At 49.2% G+C, this 24970-nt stretch overlaps 8 protein-coding genes across 8 annotated transcripts; 2 read left to right on the top strand and 6 right to left on the bottom strand.

The window, feature by feature from the left end:
• Positions 1-340: 340 nt before the first annotated feature.
• On the bottom strand, positions 341-2085 carry B0H65DRAFT_553473 (uncharacterized protein; the record flags this gene model as incomplete). Its single annotated transcript, XM_062829964.1, has 3 exons — positions 341-1227; positions 1296-1617; positions 1678-2085. The coding sequence occupies 3 exons, from the start codon at positions 2083-2085 to the stop codon at positions 341-343; spliced, it is 1617 nt and encodes a 538-aa protein (XP_062676694.1).
• Positions 2086-3983: 1898 nt separating this feature from the next.
• On the bottom strand, positions 3984-5767 carry B0H65DRAFT_561649 (uncharacterized protein; the record flags this gene model as incomplete). The annotated part of the gene is made up of 4 exons (XM_062830179.1): positions 3984-4762; positions 4968-5196; positions 5364-5669; positions 5714-5767. 4 exons carry the CDS (start codon positions 5765-5767, stop codon positions 3984-3986), a joined length of 1368 nt encoding a protein of 455 aa, XP_062676695.1.
• Positions 5768-6175: 408 nt separating this feature from the next.
• Positions 6176-8002, bottom strand: B0H65DRAFT_534524 (uncharacterized protein; the record flags this gene model as incomplete). Its single annotated transcript, XM_062829005.1, has 4 exons — positions 7514-8002; positions 7076-7421; positions 6694-6999; positions 6176-6582 (listed from the first exon to the last, which is right to left on the bottom strand). The coding sequence occupies exons 1-4, from the start codon at positions 7919-7921 to the stop codon at positions 6176-6178; spliced, it is 1467 nt and encodes a 488-aa protein (XP_062676696.1). The 5' UTR covers positions 7922-8002.
• Positions 8003-12787: 4785 nt separating this feature from the next.
• On the bottom strand, positions 12788-14322 carry B0H65DRAFT_436985 (Cupredoxin; the record flags this gene model as incomplete). Its single annotated transcript, XM_062825275.1, has 2 exons — positions 12788-14129; positions 14183-14322. Coding segments are annotated over 2 exons (1482 nt in total), but the record flags the coding sequence as incomplete, so codon positions are not given.
• B0H65DRAFT_76100 (uncharacterized protein) lies at positions 14157-15277 on the bottom strand. The gene is made up of 3 exons (XM_062831372.1): positions 14712-15277; positions 14573-14648; positions 14157-14507 (listed from the first exon to the last, which is right to left on the bottom strand). The coding sequence occupies exons 1-3, from the start codon at positions 15123-15125 to the stop codon at positions 14473-14475; spliced, it is 525 nt and encodes a 174-aa protein (XP_062676698.1). The 5' UTR covers positions 15126-15277; the 3' UTR covers positions 14157-14472.
• Positions 15278-18835: 3558 nt separating this feature from the next.
• On the top strand, positions 18836-21139 carry B0H65DRAFT_75809 (amino acid permease/ SLC12A domain-containing protein). The gene is made up of 3 exons (XM_062831370.1): positions 18836-19401; positions 19464-19828; positions 19880-21139. Exons 1-3 carry the CDS (start codon positions 19218-19220, stop codon positions 20960-20962), a joined length of 1632 nt encoding a protein of 543 aa, XP_062676699.1. The 5' UTR covers positions 18836-19217; the 3' UTR covers positions 20963-21139.
• Positions 21140-21914: 775 nt separating this feature from the next.
• B0H65DRAFT_436775 (Alpha/Beta hydrolase protein) lies at positions 21915-23090 on the top strand (the record flags this gene model as incomplete). Its single annotated transcript, XM_062825258.1, has 1 exon — positions 21915-23090. One exon carries the CDS (start codon positions 21915-21917, stop codon positions 23088-23090), a length of 1176 nt encoding a protein of 391 aa, XP_062676700.1.
• A 211-nt stretch (positions 23091-23301) lies between these two features.
• Positions 23302-24954, bottom strand: B0H65DRAFT_512760 (uncharacterized protein; the record flags this gene model as incomplete). Its single annotated transcript, XM_062828600.1, has 1 exon — positions 23302-24954. The coding sequence occupies one exon, from the start codon at positions 24952-24954 to the stop codon at positions 23302-23304; it is 1653 nt and encodes a 550-aa protein (XP_062676701.1).
• Between the last annotated feature and the right edge of the window lie 16 nt (positions 24955-24970).

The following is a 24970-nucleotide window of genomic DNA, read 5'->3' on the forward strand; positions in this document are numbered from 1 at the left end:
TTTTACTTAACTGTTTCCTCTCTATGCCTTATATCAGTTACCTCGCTTCTATTACGCATACAGCAGGAAGCCTGGTACCTTTGGGAGACAAGGGGCTCACTTTTACAGTTTTACGGGGCTGGTAGATGGAGGTTAAACTGAAGGTATCCTGAGGAGGAAACAAACAAGGTGGCTTTTGATACCGAGATTGAAAAGGACGGATATAGTCCAATGGGAAGATAGCATACGGCCCCTGTTTGATACTTCGAGATACAAGAGAACTAATACATGGGTACCTCTAGCGAAATTGCATAGTAAAATGCTTTCTACGCCAAGCTTAAGCTCCCACACGCCCCTCAAGTTACTGCTTTACCCATCTGGCCGATTGAATGAACGGATACCCAACATAGTCCTCCTGATAACCATTCTCAACAATCTTTCTCCTCCATTCAGGCAAGATTGAATGGCCCTTGATCCTGAAGTGTAGCTCATTCCAGTTCCTAAGAGCCTCCTCTGGGCAAGCGGTCCAAGGCAGTTGACAGGGTACCTCGATGTACCTTTGTCTGAAGTAGTCCCTATCAAAGATGCCAAGGTTACACCACAGATCTTTGGGAGGGAATTCCGCCAGCGGCACACTTTCGTTTTCTTCCCGATCGTAGTAGATTAGACGGTGAAGCTTTATATCCCTAAATGACAAACTGTCACGAGCCCCATATGGCAGTGGGTAGTAGATCCCGTTGGGGTTGCAGCGGACCAGGATCTCGAGTCTTTGGAGCTTGGGCATGCTGAGCATGCCGCGAGAGAGACTCAGCATGAGCTCGTTGAAGTCATTGGTTGGTTTGCGGAGGATGTCGTCGATGAAGAAGGATTCATGCCAAGTGATTGTGCTCTCGTTGGCATCTGGAAGGTACAAGTTTCCAGTGCAGGTTATGTTTGTCGTCTCGATAGCCAGAAACTCTAGGCGAGGCCATGAGGGCTGCTCATGGGCTTCGCCGTTTCTCTTGTGAAAGAAGTCTGGGCTGAGGGTGAATGTGCCTTGGATGATCAATTCCACTAGGCTCTGTGATACTGTCCGCAATGCGGCATTGAGGCCATCCTCGCCGTTCTCTGACGGCTCTACCCTTGGGGTCGCTACGTATTCTTCCAGGTCTTTCGATTTTTCCCCACTGTAGTAGTGGTATGAGCCGATGTAGAGGCAAAGGACCTGGAGGTTGGCAAAAAGCGGGCTCTTCAGAGCTTTGCAGACTTCTACAAGCAGCTGTGTTAGTTTACACTACACACTCATGACAGAGGTTGAATGTTGGAAAAGCACATACCGTTACGAAAGAGAGCTCTTTTCTCCGAGCGTCGGTTGAGGAAGTCGTAGAACTCCCAGTCCGCAGTGGTTACTGAGGGGAGCTTGGAGAGGATCTCGACAATCCAGACCGGTGGAACCTTCCTTCCCAACATAGGCTCGGAGATGTCGAAGGGGATATTCACGTCGTAACAGATATGTAGCCCGGTGACCGCTGGGCATACAGGAAGCTCGTGGATGCCGGGCGGTGGTGCAGTAAAAGCACTTTCGCCACTCTCTGCGTCCCATGCGCCCATGCCGACTATGTTGATAGTCAAGAGGAGCTTGGGAGCGTCGGAAGGTGGCTGGTAGTACGATCAGTAACGGTTCAAGAAGAGGCATAGTTGCTGGCTCAAAGGACTTACCCTGATGCGGTTGATGAACTCAAGCATGTTGCGGAATTCGACCACGATCACCTTATCCCTGATGTGAGGAAAACTGGAAGTCCTCTCAACATCCAGGTTGATAGTCCACGCAATTCTGCGTACAGAGTTGCGACGATGCAGGTCGCGGGACATGGCCTCTTCTGCTATCAAGGCATCGCTGTGGGATCGGATCTTCAAGATCCAAAATGTCAACTGTTCGATGGAACGTTTCCAAACCGGAGATAACGTGGCGTATGGTGCCGCGCTGAGATCATCCCTCTCATAATTGCAAGGGGCGTAGCGTTTATTGTGAGGATGCCGGTCGTACTCTTCGTCTGTCTTTTTCGCAAGAAGCGGAAACATGAATCCTGTGATCTTGTCGACCACCTCTTGAGGAAGCTTGTCCATCGCGATGAGTGCGGGGCTCGTCTGTTGACGAGGAGGAAGTGAGTAGGTAGATGGGTAGATGACATAGAGCCGTAGGTGAGTTCCTTTGAGAAATGGCGCAAATGAATGCGAGTAGAGGTAGAGGTATCTTGTCTTGCACATGCGGAAACTGCAATGTCTTTGCGTGTGGCTCGAAGTTGTTCGACGTGGTCGATGATGTAAACGCAAACGAGGAAGTAGTCTAAGAAGGGAAAGGATAAAAGAGCAAGACGAGCAAGTTGGTCACTTGGTGGGGCAACCACCTTCACTTGCACTCACCTTATAAGCAACCAGCTTTACCACGTTGCCGCCGGTTGCCGCTAGCCCCATGGGCCAAGCTCAACTTTAGTACCTTGCCTGCCAAGTTGTCGTACAAATGAACCGCAAACGGCGAGTAGATTTCACCACTGGTAAAATTACACCATCTCAACTTGCATCTTTTGAACGAGGTTAGAGACCTCTCTTGTTATTAAAGGTAGAAAATCTCATACCCTTGTAATTACCTTATCTTCCAACATGTTTTGTTATTTCTATACAATCGCTTCCATACGAGCTATTAATAACCTCAATGCTAAATTAGGTTGTGTTCGTTCCGGCCGTGCCACGGTAGGGAAAACCCAGTTTTGGTGGCTGTAAGGTGTAGTCTTACAGCTGCACTTTTTGTGTTCGGCTGGATTTTAGTAAAAATATGCAAGTCGCTGTATTACCCCAAATCTATGCAAGGCATGCATCTGACCAATCAGAGGCCCAGATTCCTTACTGAAATGGCCGGATTTTTAACATTTTTAACAGTCCCAGACCCTATGTATAAGGCTGCAAGAAGCGCCCTCTTTAGCGCACCACACCTCCCAAACCCCCTATAATTATAGCGCTCCTATTCTTACAGCCCAATACCAACAAACACAACGTAGTAAGAAGGGTTAGTAAAATATTTTGGCTTGTATTACCGTTGCATTACTGTACAGGGAGTGCAGCTGCGGGTTATGTACAGTAATGCAAGGCCTCCTCTACCGTACTACAGCCAGAACAAACACAACCTTAATGAAAAAGATTTATCAAACACAACTACTAGCTATAGTATTAGAAACCTCGGGCTTTTAATAGTGTGCTTTGTGTTTAAAACAAATAGCTCTAAGATAGAGGATTCTAAATCTTAAACTTCTTATCAGAGAGGTTTAACTAAGATATAACTTAAAGGCCTATTGGATATTAGATATAGCTTATTAGGAGGTAGATATAGCTTTTTGGGAGGCAAAGAAGGCCTTTTAGAGGATAGATATAGCCTGTTGGGAGATAGATATAGCCTGTTGGGAGATAGATATAGCCTAATGGGAAGTAAGGACGAGATTAAAGATCTTAAATAAAGGAAATACCTAGTAAGTATTAGATAGAGTTTGGTAGAAATATAATATGCAATATTTTCAAAAGGTGGTTTGTTAAGTAAAAAACAAGGTACCCGTAGCTAAAGGCGGGGTGAGAGGAGTTCTGCCCGTTGGTAAGGTAGGTACCAAACAGCCTTCTATTACCGCGTTTTCAAACCCAGGTGTATGAAAAGTACCTCTATACGTAAGGTAGTTGTAAGTTTCATTGCGACCTGCTGTGACCATAGTATCGGACCAGCGGCGTTTGGCTCATTCTTACGACGGCTCGCCTGCCTAATAGGTAACGTCTGCCCGGATGCTTCCCGACCATTATAGCACGGTAACCTCCACATATGTGATATCTCACTCTTTCCCACTTCCGAGATGATCTTGAGCATAGGTAGATATAGAATACGAACGGTATGGTCTTCTCATTCAACTATCTTCGTCCCTTTGCCTCCACCTACCGACCCCGTAGCCCCTAGCCTTTCTTGACTCCACCAGCCTTATCAACTGAATCTACACTCCCCTCCACCATGGCAACCCGCTTCTCTTTCTCTTCTCCTTCTCCGCGTAGGGCCATATTCCCTCTCTCGGTTCAACCTCGCGAAGCTCCGGGTTAGCATAAGGGCTCCTCCATTCCAGCAGAGGAGTCAAGCCCTTAATCCTCCTATGCAACGTGTTCCAGTTCCTGATCGCTTGGTCAGGAAAAGGACGCCAATAAATAGGTTGGACATCGAACTTTCCGGGTCCATATTTATGGCGGCGCTCGCAGTTAAAAAGGTCAAGGTTGCAATACGTTTGCCCAGCTGCCTTGCAATCAGCCAGCTCCAACCACTCGCTTGAAGCCCGGCGGTAACGAATGACGTGGAAGAGCAGCGAATTGCAATAATCGCCGTGTGCGTCCTCGAACAGATACTTATCGATAGGTCCACCTGTGTCAAAGCGTGGGAAACGGAAGCTGAGGTCGAGCTTCTGGAGTTTGGGCATGTTGAGCATGCCCTGGGAGACTGCCACCATCAGGCTGTTGAATTCTGGGGTTGAATTGCGCAAGAAGTCGTTGATATGATAGAGCATTGTCAGATTGTTTGCTTTTATGTACCATCTTCCGTTGTAGGTCCAGTTCGTTGATTCGATATAGAGGTTTTCTAAGCGAGGCCAGTAGGGCTGTTTATCGCCGGCTTGTACTTTGTAGCTTGTGAAGAGATCCGGTGTGGCCGTGAAGATCCCAATGACTTGGAGGGAATCCAGCTGTTGGGATAAGGTGCGGATTGCCACGTTGAGAGGGTCTTCAGGTTCTCTTTCGGGTTGGGTTTGAGGTTGAATCAGGAACTTCAACAAAGCCCACGACTGGTAGTTGAAAGGTCCGATCCACAAGGAGAGGGAAGATAAGTTCTTGAATGCCGGGCCACGAAGAGCTTCGCATATACCTAGAGGCAAATCTTTGAGTCAGTAGCTGCGGGGTCCTGCTTTGCCTTGCAACCATGCAACACATCCACATACCTGTGCGAAGTTGGGTCCTTTGCTGACCTTGGTCCAGGATCTCGTGCAATTCCCATACAAAGTTCTCTGCGCTTGGAAACTTGGGCAGAATCCCCGCGATCCACACTGGTGGAATATCTGACGGTTTCGCGTAAAAGTTTCTGCGTGGCCTTGTCAACCGCAGGTTTATGTCCTCGTCATAGGTGATCTGGAGTTGTGTTACAGCCGGACAGATGGGCAGATCCTTGATCTCCGACGGTGCTACCGTAAGCGCTTGATTATTCGTTCCTCATTCCTTCATGTTGATTATGTTGATTTGTAGAAACAACGGTGCCTCGGGCCGCCAGGAACCCATGAAACTCGGCTGCTACTCAGATCAGTACTGGAACCAGATATCATCAGCTTCCTTGCACTCACCCGGATGAGGTTGACAAGTTCGATGATATTCCGAACCTTGGAGACGAGATATCGGTCTCTGGCAAAGGGGAAATGTGTGACTCTCTCTGGGCGGTCGAGGTCGATGTTGTATTTGATGAACCGAACACATTCACGGCGGTGGGGGTTTCGGACCATGATTTGCCTCAACATCAGGTCATCTTCCGGTGACCGAATCTTGACAAGTGTGAAGGCCTTCTTCTCGATGGCACGTTGCCACAAAAGTGAGATGGTGGCGTAGGTGGCCGCACTTAACGAGTCCCTTTGCTTCGTGTTGCTTCCTGCTCTCTTGCATTAAGAGTAGCGGCGTTATCCCATGCTGTGAATAGGACTGGGAAGAGATGGCGGGCAATCCGGTCGATGACCTCTTGGGGGAGTTTATCCATGGTTGTAAAGAACCTAAGCTTTCGCTGTCGATGGCGGGGGGATGTCAACAAACTTCGCGTGGGTGGCGAAGAGAAGGAAGGGACTTGTGTTGAAGTCGTGACTGAACAGAAGGATGATGGCAAAGTGACGGATGTGGTGAGTCAGAAGGAATAGTCAGATTACGAGATCTATTATCAAACGAAAAAAGGAGAAAGCTCTTGAAAAGCCGGACTCACCCTAGTAGGTACCTGGCAGGCAACCAGGTCAACAGTTCGTAAGACAGTGGGCAATTAAAGCTGCCAGAAGCGAGAAGGTAAAACAAAGAAGGATGATAATACTACAATGATAGCACATGGTAGAGGTATATGAAGTACAGTAGAAGGTAGTATTGACAACGAGAGGTAGTGATGATATAAGCCACCAGCTGTTCACCAGCTTGGAAACAGCGACAAGCCCCTGAGTCTACGACTCAACTCCACTAGATTCTCCTCCACCTCGTCCGAGATCACCGACTTGAACGCATGATTCTTGCGAAGGTCGATGTCATTCAAGAGGTAGCAAGTAGCACTGGTGCCTCCCTCGGCAGAGGTATCCAACACAGTCTCCGCAAGCCATTTTCTCTGATACGTTATTCTCTGAGAATAACCGTGACCTCCAATTTCGCCTCTGATCAGGTCCTGGGACTCCACCCGGAAGGCAATCTCAACACTCTCAAGCTTTGGCATGCAAAGCATGCCGCGTGACACACTGACAGCTAGATCGTTGAGCTCCTTTGGGTCTCGTGATAGAAACCGATCGATTGTAAGACCTCGTCCGAGCGATTGTTCTCGGAGCCCTGACGACGGTGATAAGAACTAGCTACAACCGTCTGTGTAGAGCGTCGACTCGATCTTTACCTCTCGCAGGTGTGGCCAAAATGGTGGCTGGTATTGGCTCGTCGCAGGACTGGCTTTCTTCAAACTGACTCCGACGCGTCCATTCGTGAGCTCCTTGGGGTAGAAAAGGTCAGGATGGACCGCGAATAGCCCGGTGACGTGGAGGACACTGAGCTGTTGACTAAGCTGTCTCACTGCCGAGTTGAAACGGGGACTGTGGTCGTCCTCGCCGCTTTTATTGCTCACATGGGTCGTAGCCATAGACGCTAAGTATTTGCTGGGAAGTTGGTTAAAGGTACGGAAGCCAAACGGACCGACGTGGAGGTATAGCTCGGTCAAGTTGGTAGCCAATGGGCCCGTCAGGGTATGGAATGTCTCTGAAAGTTCGTGAAGTTAGCAAATGATCACCAACAAAGCTCAAATTCTCCCGATGGGACCAAGGCTGTTATGTACCTGTGAACAAACGGTCCCGAAATTGTTCCTTGCCGAGAAAGTCAAACATCTCATACGAGAGTTTGTCAACCGATGGCAGCTTGGCCATCAACGGTTGCAAGATCCATGCCGGAGGTACCTGGTTGCCCCTGCCTGATTGCCTGAATCGCCGGGGGCTACGTCCCTTGTCCAATGCCTGATCGAAAACGATTTTCAGGGAGGTAACTGCCGGAGCGAGTGGAAGCCTCGTTGCCGCCTGAGGAAATGTAAAGGCGTTCTCGTCGCACTCGGGATCCCAATGTCCAATCCCGACGATACTGACCGTTAGGGCTAATGGCCGCCTCTTGATCTCTCCCAGGTCGGTGGACTGTTATTCATTTGTTAGATGGCATAACTTGCGACAACAAAGATACCTCTACGAGATAAGGTATGGGGACGGAGGGGTTGCGGGCTGCTTACCCATATGTCGTTAATGACTGTGAAAAATTCCCTGAACTCATAGAATAGCCTTAGCTGGCCGTCGCGAACGAAGTCCGTCATGCTCTGCTGGCCTTGGAATGCGAGATATGTTGTGTACGTAAAACTCCTGACCGAGTCTCGACGATTCTCGTTGCTTTCTCCTTCCAGGATGGTTTTGAAGAAGGACAACTGGAAAGCGCCGGAGCCGATGCTGTCGATTGTGTTGAAAAGCCGCCGTTCTACAGCACGCCGCCACCCCTTGGAAACGGTACTAAACTCGCTCAATCTCCTTGGGGAAGATTCGAGTTTCCGTCGCTTGGAACTTGCGGTCTGCCTCAGTGGCAATTCGAGATCCTGCGGAAATGCTTCGACGATTGCGTCGATAATCTCCTGGGGTAGTCGATCCATGGTGGAAATGACGGGAGGTAAGCAGTACTGATGGAGTTGGAAGGCGATGACGGACGAAGGGGCTGTATTCCTGTGATGCTATGAAGAGAGGCAAAGAGAGAAAGAGGAAGGTGGCAGTGTGGAGGGGTGAAATAGGCACCCAAGTGAAGGCATAGAGGCACGTGACAGGGCCCCCCTCAACAAATGGTGACAGGAAGAGGGATTGAGGCACCGGAAAACCAACGTGCGAAGCTCTCGACGCGCACCTACCACATTTACCCCAGGTGTGACGGCTGGCACCAAGTGCCATGTGCCGTCAAGCTTCTCATGCACGGGTGGCTCGGGTTCTGGCTCTGTGAGAGGCCCCTATGTCCAGATCACGGTGTTAAAGGAATAAAAACGAAAGGGACACGTATATAGAGGTGTGAAGCAGCAAGAGGAACGGTCTCGGTCTCTCAAGAATGAGAGGTGATTAGTGGTACACGAAGGCAGATGTATTAATAGTGAGGATGCTATGAGGATCATGAAGCGCAGATATATGACTCTGTTGTGTCTGACGAACTCGTCGCTTGATATGAACACCAAAAGATTTGTCCCTTTAATTGGGGACGGAAACACGTAAACACAAAGCAGAAGCAAAACACCAAGCCAAAAAGAAAACAACAACACGCAAAACCAAACTCCAGTCACTCCCGTCACCTCATACCAAAGTCATCTCACCGCCGGCTCCCTAGAGGTACCTACCTCTAGGTACATACGTACATCCAATGAACAATAATAGAATCCGGCCACAATTTAGTACCTAGTATGGAAACATAGAACGGCCATTGAGCCTGTGGTTGAGCTCCACAAGATTGTTGTGCACCTCCTCCGACCCAACCCATTTGAAGTCATCCGCCTTATCCAGAAACGCCTCGTTGAGGAGATACCTCGTTACACCACATCCTCCACTATGAACATCCAAGTCGGCATCCGCCAACCACTCCCTCTCATACCTCAACACTTCGCAAAGTCTTGACGGGACCTTCGCCCCTCTCTCGTCCTTAACCGCCTTCACCGATTGGATACGAAAAGCAATCGAAAGATTCTGAAGCTTCGGCATCCGAAGCATAGCCCTTAACATACCCAACACGAGTCGGTTGAAGTCTAGGCGCATTCTCCAGCAAGCGGTCAATGATAAAATCTTTGCGAAGCGGCGAAGGTGGGAGGTACTAAGTCCCATCACCTGTTGCCAGGGTGGATTCTATCTTGATGTCATGGAGATTCCTCCAGAGTGGTGGCCCAGTTGTGGTGGTAGGGTCGGATATTGTGTTGTTAGGCCTAGATCAACTGCAAAGGGGTAACGATGGAAACCAAGGAATGAGGAATGAGAAACGTACCTGTATATAGAAGTGTACAACTTAAAGGCTAATGTAGCGATGAGGATAATTCAAGTTCAATCAAACAAGAGTTTAAAGTTGATTGAGTGGGTTAAGTAATCGAATTCAATTAATTAATTGCTTAATTAATTAAATAATTGAAGTCGCGAAATTATAATTTTTAGTACTTTTGAACCGTAATCTCTTAATTCTTTATATCTACAGCCTCCCCAAACCTCCCTCTACCTCTCTAGACCTCCTTATACCTCTCTAAACCTCCCTATACCCCCATACAGAACCTTATCGTCGTCAATTGTCATCCATATCCTCCCTATCGAACTCAATAGACAACTAGAATTTTACAATCTTAATAATATTAATAGAGTTAGCTACTAAGCAGTGCCTCTAGTCCGATATAGTTAATTTAGCGCTACTAAAAGAGCGTTTACAATTATCTACTATGGAAAGTATAGAGTAGAGGTTAAATACTATATATAATAAGCGGAGGTAGATACTTTCATTTGCCTTCTACTACCCTAATATATTATTAATAGCGTATATTTCGATATTGAGGTAGCGGTATAGCTTATCCTCCTTCTTTAGCTATAACGGGTAAGTATTGTAGAAATCAAAGTCGATAAACCAATCTTCGTTAGCTCGCCTTGCTTATTAACTATTAGTATTAATTAGCAGGTCTTCGATTAAATGGTTAGCGTAATTTTTGTTATATATAATTTGGAAGTCGGCGATAATCGAATTGTATTTTTTATTATTGAAATACTTAGCTACTTATTTATTTCGATAATTAGGGTAGAGGATATAATAAATTTAATATATTGTGTACTCCTTTATCAAATCCCTATATTTTACTAATTTGGCAACAATTCTATTAAATATTAAACCGATACACTTTATACCCTTATTAATTATATTATTATTATAATTAATAGGGGAATTATTATTATAAGAAGAGGAGGATTGGAATTAAAAAGAGAGTTTAATTTGAAAAGTACGTATATAACGCCGCTAGGTATTAAAAACTATAATATTAAATTTTAGGATATTTGGACTTTTAAAAGTATTAAAAGTAATTTTCCCGTTAAATGGAATACGCTTTTCTTTAAAAATTTTAATAAAGCGGTAAAAACTAGGAATCATAATTAAAAAGAGGGGTCTTCGCTTTTTAAATTTCTTAATAAGGTTTTTAAAGTGCCCTATTATATTTATAATAGCGCTAAGAATAGCCAAATTATTACTATTTAACTAGTCGTCTTTAGGGAGCCATTTAAAGGGGTTAAGATAGGTAACGGTCTCGCTAATATAATAATCAATATATTTACGTAACTGCTAAGTGCAATATATTATACGATAATTTAAATTCTAATGAGTTACGTTATTGAAAATTACGTTAATAATTAGAGAGAATTCCTTATTATCTATATGTATATTTAAAAGGGGGTCGAAATCGTCGTTAAAATTAGAATAATAGCTGAACTAAATAATTTCTTAAAATTTCGCCCGCTTTTAAGAGCTTCGACGGATAAATTGTACAATATTATAAAACTTTCTAACCGGCCCCTTTTTATGCTACTCTCGGATAATAGGATTTTTTTAAATAATAAATAAACGAATAAAAGGATAGTCGACGTCGGAGGTAGCTGCCCTACTCAATTTTATAGTAGCTTTTACCTTTAAATTTAAAATATAGCCGAAGTAGCGAAGGCGGCGATAAGGTAGTTCGATATCGAATTATTTATAGGTTATAGTAGGGTATAGTCTTTTAAGAACGTAACAAATATAGCGATTATTAGAATCGATATTATTATATTAAAATTAACCGATTTCATCGTTCTTAAATTTATATAATTTAATAATTTAAAGGATTGAAGCTGCTAAATTATTGTTGCTATAATTACTATAGATTTTAAAGAGACTAAGTAGGTCGTTTTTGAGTATTCTAGAAATATGTATATAATAAATAAAAATTGAGAGGACGGTAAGGTTATTAAGAGAAGTTTGGAAATCGAATAAAATATACTTTTAAAAATACATATTAGCTAGCCGAATTTTAAAACGTTCATAATATTATGTATATTTATTTTTGAATTATACCTTTATTATAAAACGCGATTTTTATAGCAATTTACTTCCTATAATACGGTCTATTAATTTTAATAGGGATTAAAATGCTTTGTTTTCGATGAAGGAGTATAGGAGGCGTGCGCTAATAATTATATTTACTATTAGTTCGCGAAAAATTTCGCTAATAGGTTTGATAATAGGGGTGTTCGATGAAGTAAATTATTCGGCAACCGATCTTGTCTTTTTAAATTCGGGTTAGTTTGTAAAATTATCATTAGATGTCTCCCTAATAGAATATACGCGGCGGAGGTAGAAGAAAAACGAATTAGTAGCGAAGAGGGTAAAAATTTTTTATTAATAATTATAACATTATTAATTATCGAATTGATAATTACCCGATACTTTAATTAAATACGTACTATATTCGCCGATTTAGGAAGTTCTTTTAGAAAGTTTTACTAATTAATTCTCTAAATTATATTAATCCTCGTTATTAATTACTTTTAGTATATTAATAATAGCTTTAAATAAGTCGTTCGGGTAGATATTTTTCAAAAGTTATATTTATCGCGCAATAGGGATACGACGCTTCCTATCGAAAATTTCGATCGTAATAACGTATACGGGCGAATTATTAAGAAAAACGTTCGGCGCGGTAATTATAGTAGACGAGGTATTAGGGTATTTGACGACGGGTATTGTAATAGTGGCGGCGATAGTATTAATAACGTTAAGTAGAAGTTAATATTAATTTGTAATAAGGGAGAGGGAAATTAATAGGTATTACAAACGATTGAGTATAATTGAATATAATAGGGATTAATTTAGAGGCGAACTAACTAATAAGGTAGAAGGTTAGCGATATAATTTTAAAAAGTACTAAAAATACGAATAAAGTACTAGAAATACGAATAGTTCTAAACACTAAAAAATTCGAAATGCGGGTAGGTTTGAGCGCTAGGCAGTTATGCTAGTATTTGTATACATTTAGCTAGTTGGGGGTAGCCTGATAGTAGTAATTTTTAGGGGTAAAAAAGTATTAGTTTTGCTAGCTTGAACCCTAACCCTAGGATTTTGCCGGGCGGCCAATTAAGGTTAATTAAATTAACGACTTGTAATTAATTGGTTAATTTGAGGGGAGGCCTCGATTTGATTGATTGTATTTGCTTGATTGCTTGAACTTGGCTTGGCAACTTGAGTTATCCTCATCGCTGGGCTAATAGTCAGGCTATCTCAAGGATCAGACGTTGATCTGTGGTAGATAATGGTAGAGCTACTGGGCGTGAAATTGAGAGGAGAACGATGAAGCTGAGGCGTACGGGCAGATATATAACCCCGTGTCTGTTGAATTCGTTGCTTGACACTCTAAGACAAAACAGAAGCAAAACACCAAGCCAAAAGGAAACAACAACACGCAAAACCAAACTCTTACCATCCCATTACCCCCCTACCAAAGCCTTCTCACAGCCGGCTCCCTAGCTTCCAAGCCCACCTCCCTAAAGTTGAACCCATCCCTAACCAGCCTCACCCCCTCACCATCCCCCAACCCCCTCTTCAGCCCCGAATCCACCTTGGGCAAATACGGACTCTGAGGCTGATACGTTCGCCACGCCTCACAATTCGGCTCCATTTGATCCAGCTTCATCAACTGCTTGATCTCGCTCTTCCTCTCCAAAAACTGGATCCCCAATCCCATCGCCACATGCCAGCCGATATGACAATGCATCAACCACAACCCCGGGTTATCCGTCTTGTAGGCCATCACCAGCCATCCCCCACCTGGTATTTGCACGACGTCGCGGCGGATGGGGTTGTTGAAGTTGAGTTGGTTGAGCATAGTGCTGGCGGAGAACGTACCGGTGCCAATGCCGAGAGTGAGGAAGTCGTGCCCGTGTAAGTGGATGGGGTGCGGAAGGGCAAAGTCGTTTTGAAGCACCCAGAAGGTCCAGGTGTCTGCGGAGGGAACCTCGACGAGGTTGATGGCTGCGGGGAAGGAGTTGTTCCCTTCGAGGATGTATTCGAGCACGGGATGGTCCCATTCGACGACGATGGGGGTGTTGCGGATCCGCCACTCAAAGACCTGGCCCTGGGGCTTGGTGGGAGTGTTGAGGGAGATAGGAAGAGTGGAAGGGGCAAAGAGGGAGGAGGAGATGGTGCGCTTGACGATGGGCGCAAAGCCGGATTCGCCTGCACAGGCGGCCGTTACGGGTGTGCCCTTGTTGGTGGGTAGGGCGGTGCTACTGGCGCCGGAGTATTGGATGATGGCGGCGGGGAACTTGTTCTGGCTGGTGCCGCAGTTGCCGGCGGCCTCAAGCGTGGCATTGAGCCAGTAGTTGCCAACTGCCTGGTTGGCTTCAACGATGACATCGTAACGCTGCCCGACGGCCATGAAGAGCTTGCTGCGAACCACGGGTGTGATGGGGACGAGATCGGTGGAGATGACGGTGAAGTTGTGGCCGACGAGCGAGATGGTGAAGGAGTTGTCCACGCTGGCGTTGATGAGACGCAGCAGATGCTTTTTTCCGGGGGTAAGAACCAGCCGATCGTACGAACCGCCGGATCCAGTTGGGTTAATGCTCTTTCCGCGGAAGGTTATGGTGCTGCTGTCAGGTGGAGGACCGTTCTGGACAAGCTCAGCAACATAATGAAGACGATCCGCGGTTTGGCGGTAGTAGTCCTGGATCATGTACGGGCCGAGGTCAATGTCATAGTTGGCGGAAGCAGGTCCGTTGACGATGAGTGCTCCTACCACTCCGTTACCGTACTGGTTGGAGTAGTGGCTATGGTACCTGTTTAAAGGTCAGTCAGCCGGTCGATATATGGAGAAAAATGCTTGCCTTACCAAGAAGTGCCATATTGGGTGACATGGAAGGTGTAGCTTTTCATGGAACCTGGTGGAATTGGACATTCTGTGACACCATTTGCTCCGTCCTGGTTACCCTCACCAAACTGTCTGATGCCATGCCAGTGGATGGAAGTTCTGGGATATCGTCAGACGAGCTTCTAAAACTGGCTCATTGGACACACTCACCCGTTGTGTTGCAGATCGTTATACACGTTCACTTGGATGTAGTCTCCCCAATCTTTCAAAATCTGTCAGTGTCTGCTATCCTCGCGGAAACCCAGCCATCACTAACCAGCCGTGATTGTTGGTCCAGGAAACTGGTCTGAGGAGAGCTTGTTAGTCTACGTCTGCCCGGGTAACATCCATCCCAACATGGTTCAGACTCACTGTTGATAAGCATAGCAGGCTTGACAACCCCATCTGGGCCAACCCAGTTGGTGACGTTTGTGATGTGTAGATCGACCTAGGAGACCATGACTGTTAAAAAACAGTTTCCTAGGTGAAGTGTTTGCAAATCCGCACTCACATTGACTGTGTTGAAGGCAGGCGGATTGGTGACCTCATAGTCTGTGTTGATGTTCCAGCTATTCTTCCAGCACGCCCTGTTTTTCGCATTGTTCTGACCGCATGGTGCCCCTCCAGGTGTAATCACTTGCTTGGGCAACAGGTTCGGTACACTGCGTTGATGTGGTGTAGAGTCAAGAGGTTTTGCTAAGACAAAAGAGCATGCTGCCAGGAGCATCACAGCACAGGATGCTGTGAGCGAGAAGAGTCGAGAGTGAAGTCCTCGCATGTTGGAGAGCCGGCTGCAAAGATGTTCGGCTAAAGCTTGCCAGAGTTGCTTGGTGATCAAGTCGTCTTCCCTTTCATGTTCACGAACAAGCCTGTGATACTTATAGTTCTCCCGCTCCGATACAGGCGATGATCCGGAGGGCTTCATCTGGCCGGCGTCCCATCAAGATGGGCCGCAGGAGTGCTCACACATTGCAGCTTCCCATCCTCATCAGACACAATGTTAGCTCGTGGTATCCCTCTCGGCATGTGCGTCTTTCTTTCCTGGAAATCTGAATAATGGTTACCGCCCTCGTCCCTCTCTGCTGACAGCTTCCCGTGGTGAAGCCTGATATTGGTGCTGGGATGCAGAGACGGGATAATAGTATGGGAAGGCCGCAGATCCTTGCCCACATGGCCAACATACATAGGAACCAATATTTCGGAAACCTGGATGATGATTTGCTCGCTCTTCTAGAAGACTTGCGTATTACTCGAGCTGGAGTCTGTAAGCCAGAAGTTAGCATGCGCCGCAGCAAGGTGAGGTTAAGCCAAGGACAAGAGACGCCTGAGCTCACCTCACTTGAGCCTATGAGAGTACTGGGCAGCCGAATACTAACCGTGTCTTAAGCCACGACCCAGACTTTGGGTCTTTACAACCTTCAGAGCTGAGGCTGAGCGATCCCGGTTACGCAACAACGTGCCATTTGAGGGTTGCAGTTGCTCACGCGGGGTACGCCATCTCTCGCATGAGTATCTGGTTAGGACCATTGTTCGTGGCGCGAAAGACTCAAAGGCTGGACCTGGTGTTGGGGGAGTGTCAGGGCAGAGTGCATTGGTCCCTTTGACCGAGTCGAGAAGCGTCTTGTGGTGACACTAACACCTGGAATGGTTGACCCTCGGGGAAGTCTGAAGCGGGACGGGCCCGAAGGAGGTAATATATTGCCCGTTCTACCTATTTTTGACAGTCGTCGTTCAACCTGTCATTCTTAGTACTAGAAGAAGAACTGCACTGGACGAGAGGAACCTACTGTTAGCCCATTGAGTTGTGGGATGGTGGTGACTACTACTGTTTCAGTGTTCGCTTACGCCCGTCTGGAGCTAAGGGACGGCACGTATATTAACTCGACATCTGTTCACCCAGCTCAAGCAGGTCAGTGCCACCCAACAATGTGAGAATCCCACCATGTTGCCTCGCACTAGTTGCGCGGTCTCGTTTCCGGCAGTTTAGCGTGGGATGACTCGAAGAATACGGCGTGTCGAGCTCTACCTTCGGAACCGACGACACTCGCCCTTTTCCTCTAGTAGAACCAAGTTGGTGTTGATAGAATCCTCATGGTTGTTCATGAGGAAAAGTGATGATTGCGAGCTGATGAACGGAAACGTTCTGGATGCGGCGGTGAACAGCCAAATGCAACTCTGACCGCCGCGAATCGGAGGCCGTTCCCGATTTAACCGGTGGCCAAAGAACCTCTAGGGATGTAGGGCCCGATGGTACTTGGCCAATCTCCCGAGTCCAATACCCATCTATGATATCTTGATGGTGGTCCCGAAGGAGGTGCATGATGGAGGATGGTGGATCGTGATGTGTCTGTCGATGGAAAACGAACAGCGGAGGGAGAGAAGAGGAAGAGGAAGAAGAAGAAGATTGAAGTGGCCAGGTAGGGGTTCGCGGAACTTGAATGAGATGCACCAAGTTTGGATGAAGGCACAGATGAGGGTAAAGTGCCCTGGATGCTGCCAGCTGGCAACTGCGGCTTCCTGTCCCTTCCATGAGAGAGGAGTGGAAGCTGTCACTCGCACCATCAAGATGCATACCTCTGCAGAGGCGCTCTTTCCTTTGAACAACCTCTTTTCATCTCGTTTTCCCTTCCTTCCCTTTCTTTTCCTCTCTCTTGCCTCAATCGGTTCCGAACCACTCCTCGCGCCTTCCACCCGTCGCGGAATGTTCACGCAGCCGATATATCCAGGTTCCATCGCCCTTGCACGATCTTGCTCTTGTCGACGCTATCCCACGAAAGAGAACACGAACACCTTCACGATGTCAATGCGACCGGCTGACCCGGTCCACCTCCCTTGACCGGTTCCGAGTCTACCCCAACGACGCCTTCGATCATCCGCACTCTTACTCTCGACACATACTTCTGATATCGAGTAGCAGAAGGATCGCGAAGACTGCTCGGAGTCGGGCTGTTCTGGGAGCAACCGCATGCCTCCGGGACCAGCGACCTGCGGGTGTCAACGAACCGTCGAGTCTCCAGCACTCCATCCAGCTGCCATCTTGTCCTAGGGCAGTCAGCGCCGCGCACGAATCGTCCGTCGCCCGGCATTTCCCTGGAACAATCGAGGCATGAAGGCCACTTGACTTCAAGATCTCAAAGAAATTGCAGACGTCGAGCGTGCGAGCTGAACTCTAGCGGGGTGTCGAGTTGAGAATGTCGTCAAAATAGGCTCTGGTGTTGATCTCGAGCCAAAATGGGTCCCGCCTGTGTCAAGGTCTCTGATTGGGCAAACGGAGCTTTGTCTCCAGTGCCAACGACGACACCAACACCGACACCATCATTCCGACCACGACACACAAAAAGATGCGGCTCCGACATTGAAAAGTTGAAGATTCCTCAAAAATGATGCCAAAACCTCAACTTCAACGTCGATCAACATTCATGTCACATTTTCGTTACCAATCCTTTCAGTTTCACAGCGGCTTCCGTCGGTGCGGCGAGGGTGCCTCGGGTCAATATTTGCAGAGTTTCCACCTTCCTCATTCTGCAATATTGGTCCTACACTATCATGCTTGGCAACACCTTGGCAACACCTTGGCGGCGGCTGAGCGTTTGCGGCAACTCGATGCCAAGATCACGCCGAGACGAGGCCAAGAGCTGGGCATGTCTTGTTCTCCTCCCTTATCTTGAAATCAAGCCGTCTGGGCAAGGAACATCCCGTCTTGATTTTTGCCTTCCGTGGCGCCGGCCGGCTTGGGGATTCTTCAGTTGTCAGTTCAACTTCCTGGTTGTTAGTGATTTCTTGTGATGTTGTTGTGGTGTTGGTGTTGACGAGGGACCGAGTTTGGTGCTCGGTGGTGGCATGCCATTCAGAGCCAGGGCTGTGCAGGTTCTATGGCTGCCAATCTGCCTTGCACCAAACCGAGACGATGTTTGTGGTGACCGAGCCTTTCCACCTGGCGAGACATGTGTTTCTCTTGCCTGGCTCAGCCATTGACTTTTCGAATGCCGAGAAATTCGCAAGCTTACGCCATCCACAGATAACCGCAACAATCCACAATCAGGAATGATACCAAGAATAAGTTATCAGGATATCACTATCATTATCAGCCAACATCTCGGCGTTATTCCTAGGTACGCAGCCACGATAAGACAACGAGATGCTGATACGACAGAAAGTTTTTCAGACCGTTGGAAGGAAATTCAACAATGGCGCTGAAGTCACTGTCTTTTACACTTGTCAACTCCTTCGGTCGCCGGAAGAAGCTAGTGGGGCCGCCGTTATGCATGACGCCATCCAGCTCTTGATTATTCTGACCATTCAGTGTTGAGCAGTGCCAATCCCTCGCGTGCGCTCGGTGATGTTCTGGAATTGCACCCTGTTCATCTCTTCCCTTTCTGGCTGCTTGGCCCATGATTTGGGGTTCAGGTTGGGGGTTGACTATGAGAGGCCTTCCTCCTCACGTTCGTCCCTTGTTGGACTTCCCCGCAGAGAACTTGGACAAATTGGAGATTCCGAGTGTCAGCCACCCGCACTCGTGTCTCCCATTCGCTCACCGAGTTCGTCTTTCTTTGTGTAACACAAACTGGGACAGGAAAAGAGAGCCGCCTCAGCTATCCACTGGACACTCCCCCCATCTCCATCCGGATGCGACGATATGGACAAATGGAGTCGTCTTATCTGCCCGGATAACGCCCAGCGGCGGCCCAGATCGGTACATGGATTGGGACATGGGGACATGGGATGCTACCTGGTTTGCAGCTTCCTTCCTTCCCCATGTAAGCTTCTCGGCCGACGATTATAAGTTGAAACCTCTCCCGCGTTCCCATGGTCGTCACTTCCTCGGTCTAGACTCTCGTCTCCTTCCGTCACGCGCCTCAGTTTCTGACCGTCCCGTCTCTTGTTCTTCCCGGTTCCTACCACGGATTTGAACTTGGTCGGATCCCCTCCCACCCAACATATATCACCTCGGTTCGCAGTCTACTCAAGCCGATTGCTACAACAACGTCAGAAACAGCATCGACGAAGTTGGCCCACCATGGCCTCCAAGCTCAACTTCTTCAAGTCGAGCGACGAAAAGACAACTCCAGCCTATGGGCAAGACGACGGAATTGAACGCGGCGTTAGTTACAGCAGCGAAAATGGACGAGTCGACGACGACGGCGAGGGCGAGGGCGAGGGCCCTGATGATCTCCATCGTGGCATGAAGCCTCGCCAGTTGAGTAAGTCTCTCTCTTCCTCAGTCCAGCATGCCACAACAATCGCTAACATGCGTTTTGTCCAGATATGATGGCCATCGCTGGCGCCATCGGAACCGGTCTCATCATCGGTACCGGTACCTCGCTGAAACTCGGACCCGGCTCGTTGCTCATCGGATACCTGATCATGGGAATCATCGTCTACATTGTCATGGTTGCGCTCGGCGAAATGGGCGCCTGGCTACCACACAAAAAGTCCTTCTCCGGTTATGCTACACGCTTCGTCGATCCTGCTTTCGGTTTCGCTACTGGCTGGAACTACTTTTTCAAATACGTGATTGTGCTACCCAACAACCTGACGGCTACGGGTATTATTTTGCAGTATTGGCGACCGGATATCAATGTGTCTGTGTGGATCACGGTGTTTGGAGTCGCTATTATCGCTGTTAACGTACGTTTCTCTTCCCTTGTGTTAGTCGGGACCAAAGCTAACAGGAAACAGCTTATCCATGTTGCCTTCTTCGGCGAAGCAGAATTTTGGATGTCTCTCATCAAAGCCCTCGTTATCGTCATGCTCATCCTGCTCTGCTTCATCATCGCCCTCGGCGGCGGTCCCAACCACGTGCGGACCGGCTTCCGTTTCTGGCGAGATCCCGGTGCCTTTGCCCAATATTCCGCTTCCGCGGGCGACGACAAAGTCGTCATCCAGGGTGCCACCGGCCGTTTTTTGGGTGTCTGGGCTTGCATGGTCCAGGCCACCTTCGCCTACCTCGGCACCGAGCTCGTCGGCGTCGCGTTCGGCGAGACCCCCAACCCCCGCAAGAACGTCCCTCGCGCCGTCAACCAAACGCTCATGCGCATCGTGTTCTTCTACATTGGCGGTATCCTCGTCCTGGGCATGGCCGTCAAGTACACTGACCCCCTTCTCGGCTCTGTTAAGAAGACCAGCGGTCTGGCTTCCCCGTTCGTCATTGCGGCCAAGAACGCTGGTATCAACAAGCTCGACGACGCGGTTAACGGACTGTTGCTCATCTTCACTATTTCCGCTGCCAACTCGGATATCTACCTTGCCTCCCGCACCCTTTGGGCTCTGGCCAAGGATGGACAGGCGCCTGCGATCATGAACAAGACCAACAAGCGCGGTGTGCCCATCCCGGCAGTCATCCTCTCCTCCTTGTTTATCGTTTTGGGTTACATGAACGCCACCAAGGGGTCTTCGACCGTCTTCGGGTACTTTGTCTCTCTCGTCACTGTCTTCGGTGCCCTGAACTGGGTCGCCATCCTCGTTTCCTACCTGTTCATGATCAAGGCGATGAAGGTGCAGGGCGTTCCCCGCGAGGCCATGCCGTACAGGAATATTCTCTTGCCCTGGGGCGCGCCGATTGCGCTTTTCCTGACAATCTTGGTTATTATCTTCAACGGATATGGCGCGTTCTTCCCGCACTTCCAGGTGGACAAATTCGTGACGAGTTACATTGGCATTCCGGTGTTCTTGATCAACATTGGGTGGTGGAAGGTGTTTAAGAAGACCAAGAGGGTGAGGCCGGAGGATGCGGATTTGGTCACGGGGAGGAGGACGTTTTAAGTCCCGGTGCAGGGAAGGGATTGGAGGGGATGTGGAGGAAGAGAAGCATAAGGATGCATTGAAAGCGTTGCGATGTTTTTGCGAAAGGGAAGGGAGAAGGTGTTGTAGATACCCATGAATGAAGATGCAAATGACCATCATTGTAACCCAAATTCGTGCCGATCGCGTTTCTCGTGTTGCCGAGAGCATTGTCGTCGGTGATGCTGGTGTTAGAAGCGGCTTGCTTGCTCTGGTCAGCGAGAAGCGTTGCTGCGTTGCGGGTCACACAACTGTCTACCTGATCGTTGAATCAGGCCATACTTGCTCCCGATTTGAGTCCCATTGAACTGGACCAAAGACTGACTTGACTGGCCTCCATCGATATTGTTCTTCTCATGTTTGACAGTTTGAACCAGTTGGTGTTGATGCACAAATTGTTGTGCCGATCAGAGTTCCACAGCAACCCCCAAAAGTTGTGAGGGATTTCCCTGCGCTAACCCTACCCCTTATCCACTTCCCCGCATGTCTCCAGTTTTGGGAATGGAGTCGCAACTTTTTTTCGACGTCGTGCAACTCTTTTTCCACCTGTACTGCTCACATCACCCTCTGTCAAACAAGCCGTGATCCTTTGGGTTTCACGACACATTGAGATAGAGGAATCAACGACCTTTGCGCGAGTAACTCCCGTCACCGGTCCCCGCACAATCAGCGCATTTGCAGGTTATCTTATCTCCCGCATCCCGCATTTCTTTCAGCTTTCGTCCGGCGCTGCCCTGCCGGTCAACCGGTCAACCCCGATCCCAATCCCGCCCTGCTCGCTCCGGCATTGCTCCCGGCTCTTTTAACTCGCTCCCCCGTCCGTTCAACTCCCGGTCCTTATCCGTCAAAACTCATCACTTGATCTCAGCAACCTCACCAAAACAACAAATTCGCCGGGCAAGCAGCCACCGCCTTTGATCTCAAACCCATCAAGATGCCACGCCCTCACCACACCACAACCTTCACAGCCTCCGACGGCGCCCTCCTCACCCTCACTTCCTCCCTCCCCATCTCCTCCCCGGACCCCTCCTACATCCCCACCTCCCCAATCCTCACCTTCACGGGCCCCACCGCCACCACCACCGCCGGCACTCGCGCGAGAAGCGCCTCCAAAGCTTCTGTTATAGCAGAGGAGGGACCGAATTACTCCCGCTTGATTTTGTTGTTGCATGGCTTTTCGGGGAGTAGCGAGTACTTTGAGCGGAACTTTCGGGAGTTGGGGGAGAGGCATTGGGTTGTTGCTTGGGATATGAGGGGGCATGGGGGGAGTGGACTGAGGAGGAAGAAGAGGGGGAAGAAGGGAGTTGAGGGGGAGGGACAGTACGAGAGCTACGAAGGGGGGTATCATGTCGCTCGCCTGGCGGTGGATTTGAAGAACATGCTCGATTTTCTGAAGACCTCCCGCCTCGGGCTTGGAGTCGGCCACGCTGGCGCTGGGGGTGGGTGTCAAGGTCAGGGTCCGAAGCCCCCGCTGGAAATAGTAGGCGTCGGCTGCTCCATCGGCGCCGCGATACTGTGGACATACGTCGAGCTTTTTACGGACGCGGATTTCTCCGGGTTTGTGTTTGTTGACCAAGCTCCTTTGCAGGACCGGAGTATGTTTGGGGAGTGGGACGAGACAAAGGCGAATAAGGGATGTTATGATGAGAAAACGATGCTGGGTGCGCAGGCAGCATGGAATAAGGCCTCTGAGGACCGACATGCTACACACCTAGCATTGCTAGATGAATGCTTGGGCTACCGGTTCCACCCACTGCCTACCGATCAGGTGTCAGAAGAGGAGAAGAAGAGAGACGAGGCCTTCTTCACTGCCATCTCAGCACAATGTCCCTCGGGCGCCTGGCTAGCCAGGCTCATCGCCGATCACACGCGGTACGACCACCGGGAGGCGTGCGAGGGGATTACCAAACCGGTGGTGGTGATGGGCGGGAAAAGGAGCGGGTGTTTTAGTTTGGAGGGGATGGAGGAGGTTGTGAAACGTTGTAGGAGGAGCGGCAATGAGAAGGCGGAGGTTAGCTGGTACGAGAGTGGACATTGGTTGTTTTGGGAGGAGGCGGAGAGGTTCAATGGGGAGGTTTTGGAGTTTGCGAGGAGGTGTTGGAGTGAGTAGGGGAGGGATTGGGGGTGCGAGCGAGGAGGTGCGGTGCGACCTTGGCGGGAGATGGTGGCTCGGATGGGAACTGGGAAGAGGGATGGAGATTGAGCTGAACCAGAGACAGTGAGGGTGGGATGGACATGGACATCGATGAGTTGCTGTGACTGGTCGTCATACAAAAGAGAAGAGATTCGTTGAGTATTACAAAGCCCTGCCCTTCGACCCTTCAAATACACTCCCCGTCCCAAACTTTCGAACAACCCTCAAGCGCAAGCCTCCGAGCCTCTCCTAATACCTTCCCCATCCCATTCCGAACCGAGCCACCACCAGACCCCAAGTCCAAAATCCCCTGTCTCGTCTCTTCCATCCCCATCCCCGGGAAGGACATGATGATCTGCCTGATACTCACAATCTCCATGGTCACGTCTCTCGCTTTCTTCCTGATGGCCTCCTTCGCCTCCCTCCCAAAGTCCGGATACTGCAGATCCACCAGCTCAAGCCCAGCGTGCGGTCCCTGCTCGTTATGCCTCCACAACCCAAGAACCTCCTGCAACTGATCAAACAGATTACTAGCCATCATCATCACCATAAACATATGCAACGTAACCGCCTTGTCCGTCGGGGGCACATACTCCCCCGCCACTCTAAACGGCGGCAACCTAACCGGCTTCAGCTCCTCAGGGAAGTGAGGAAGAGAGTTCTTCTTCATGCATCTGCGCATGTGACTGAGCATCAGGTCGTAGACGTCGCATACCCTCTGCGCACAAGACAGCAGCAAGAGGACGGTGGCTTGGTCTTGGGCCAGCGGCACTCCCGTTCCCGTGGTAGGGACGGTCGGGGCGTCGTCGCCGGATAGTACTGGGACGGAGCGCGGGTAGAGTTTGCCGACGATGTCGATGAGTTCTTGGGTTAGCTGGAAGATGTGGTCGATTGCTAGTAACCTCTTCTCCAGGACGTCGATGCGCACGACGAGTGTGAGGGTTGGCAAGCCGCAGTTGCTGAAGATTTGTGGGATAAGGCAGAGGCGTTCGTACAGGGATACGTTGAGGTTGGTTAGTTGGCGGACGGGGGAGTAGGGGGTGAGGGCTTGTTGATTCGAATAGTCAACGGGAGCCGAGGAAGAGGGTTGGAAGAGGATGGGGTCTAGGTCGTCGCTGGGGCTTGAGTTGGTCATGAGGTCGAGAGGAAGTTGAGGGCCATGAGGCGGGAAAAGTGGGTCGGGAGCGGGAGCAGGGAGGAGAGATTTGTCGATATCCAAGAGGCACCAGCCTTGTGAGGGTGGGGGAAGAGGGTCGGGGAGGAGGAGGTTGTCCCAGTCTATGCCTGTGGTGGTGTCAAGCGAGAGAGAGCAGAGGTCGGTGCAGGTGGTTGATGGATCGGTACAGGAGCCAGTTGAGGACTGTTGTAAGTCGAGCTGGTTGTTGTCGAAGTATGAGGAGCCATAGAACTCTTGGGCCAGATTGGTGGCATCAAAGGGTTGGGTGTCGGTGGGTGTGGCAGTAGTGCTGGGTAGGGGGTTCTCCAGTCTACATGACGCGCTCTCCCCTTCCACGGAGTTTATTGCCCCATTCTCAGGCCCCGTTGGAGTTGTCTTGGTTAACGCCGGGCCAGTGGAGGCAGGCGTAGCATCGGCACTGTCGGCAATGTCGCGATTGGGTGGTGGTTTGGAAGCACCGGCGGTCTTTGGAATCACGGTTCGGCGCTGGCGTGGGCTAAAGACGCAGGGCACCTTAGCGCGCTCGCAGCGGACACATGCCGCTGGTTGTTTTGATGTTCCATCTGGATCTTTCGTGGTCTTGTCTTGTCGTGGACATTTCAGTTTCTGGGAATGGCATCGGTCGCATGCCAGTCGGCTCTGTAGGACTGTTTTGCGAGGCATCATTAGTATTTCGATG

Source organism: Neurospora tetraspora (genome assembly GCF_033439725.1).
Source record: "Neurospora tetraspora strain CBS 560.94 chromosome Unknown B0H65scaffold_10, whole genome shotgun sequence".
Classification (NCBI taxonomy): domain Eukaryota; kingdom Fungi; phylum Ascomycota; class Sordariomycetes; order Sordariales; family Sordariaceae; genus Neurospora; species Neurospora tetraspora.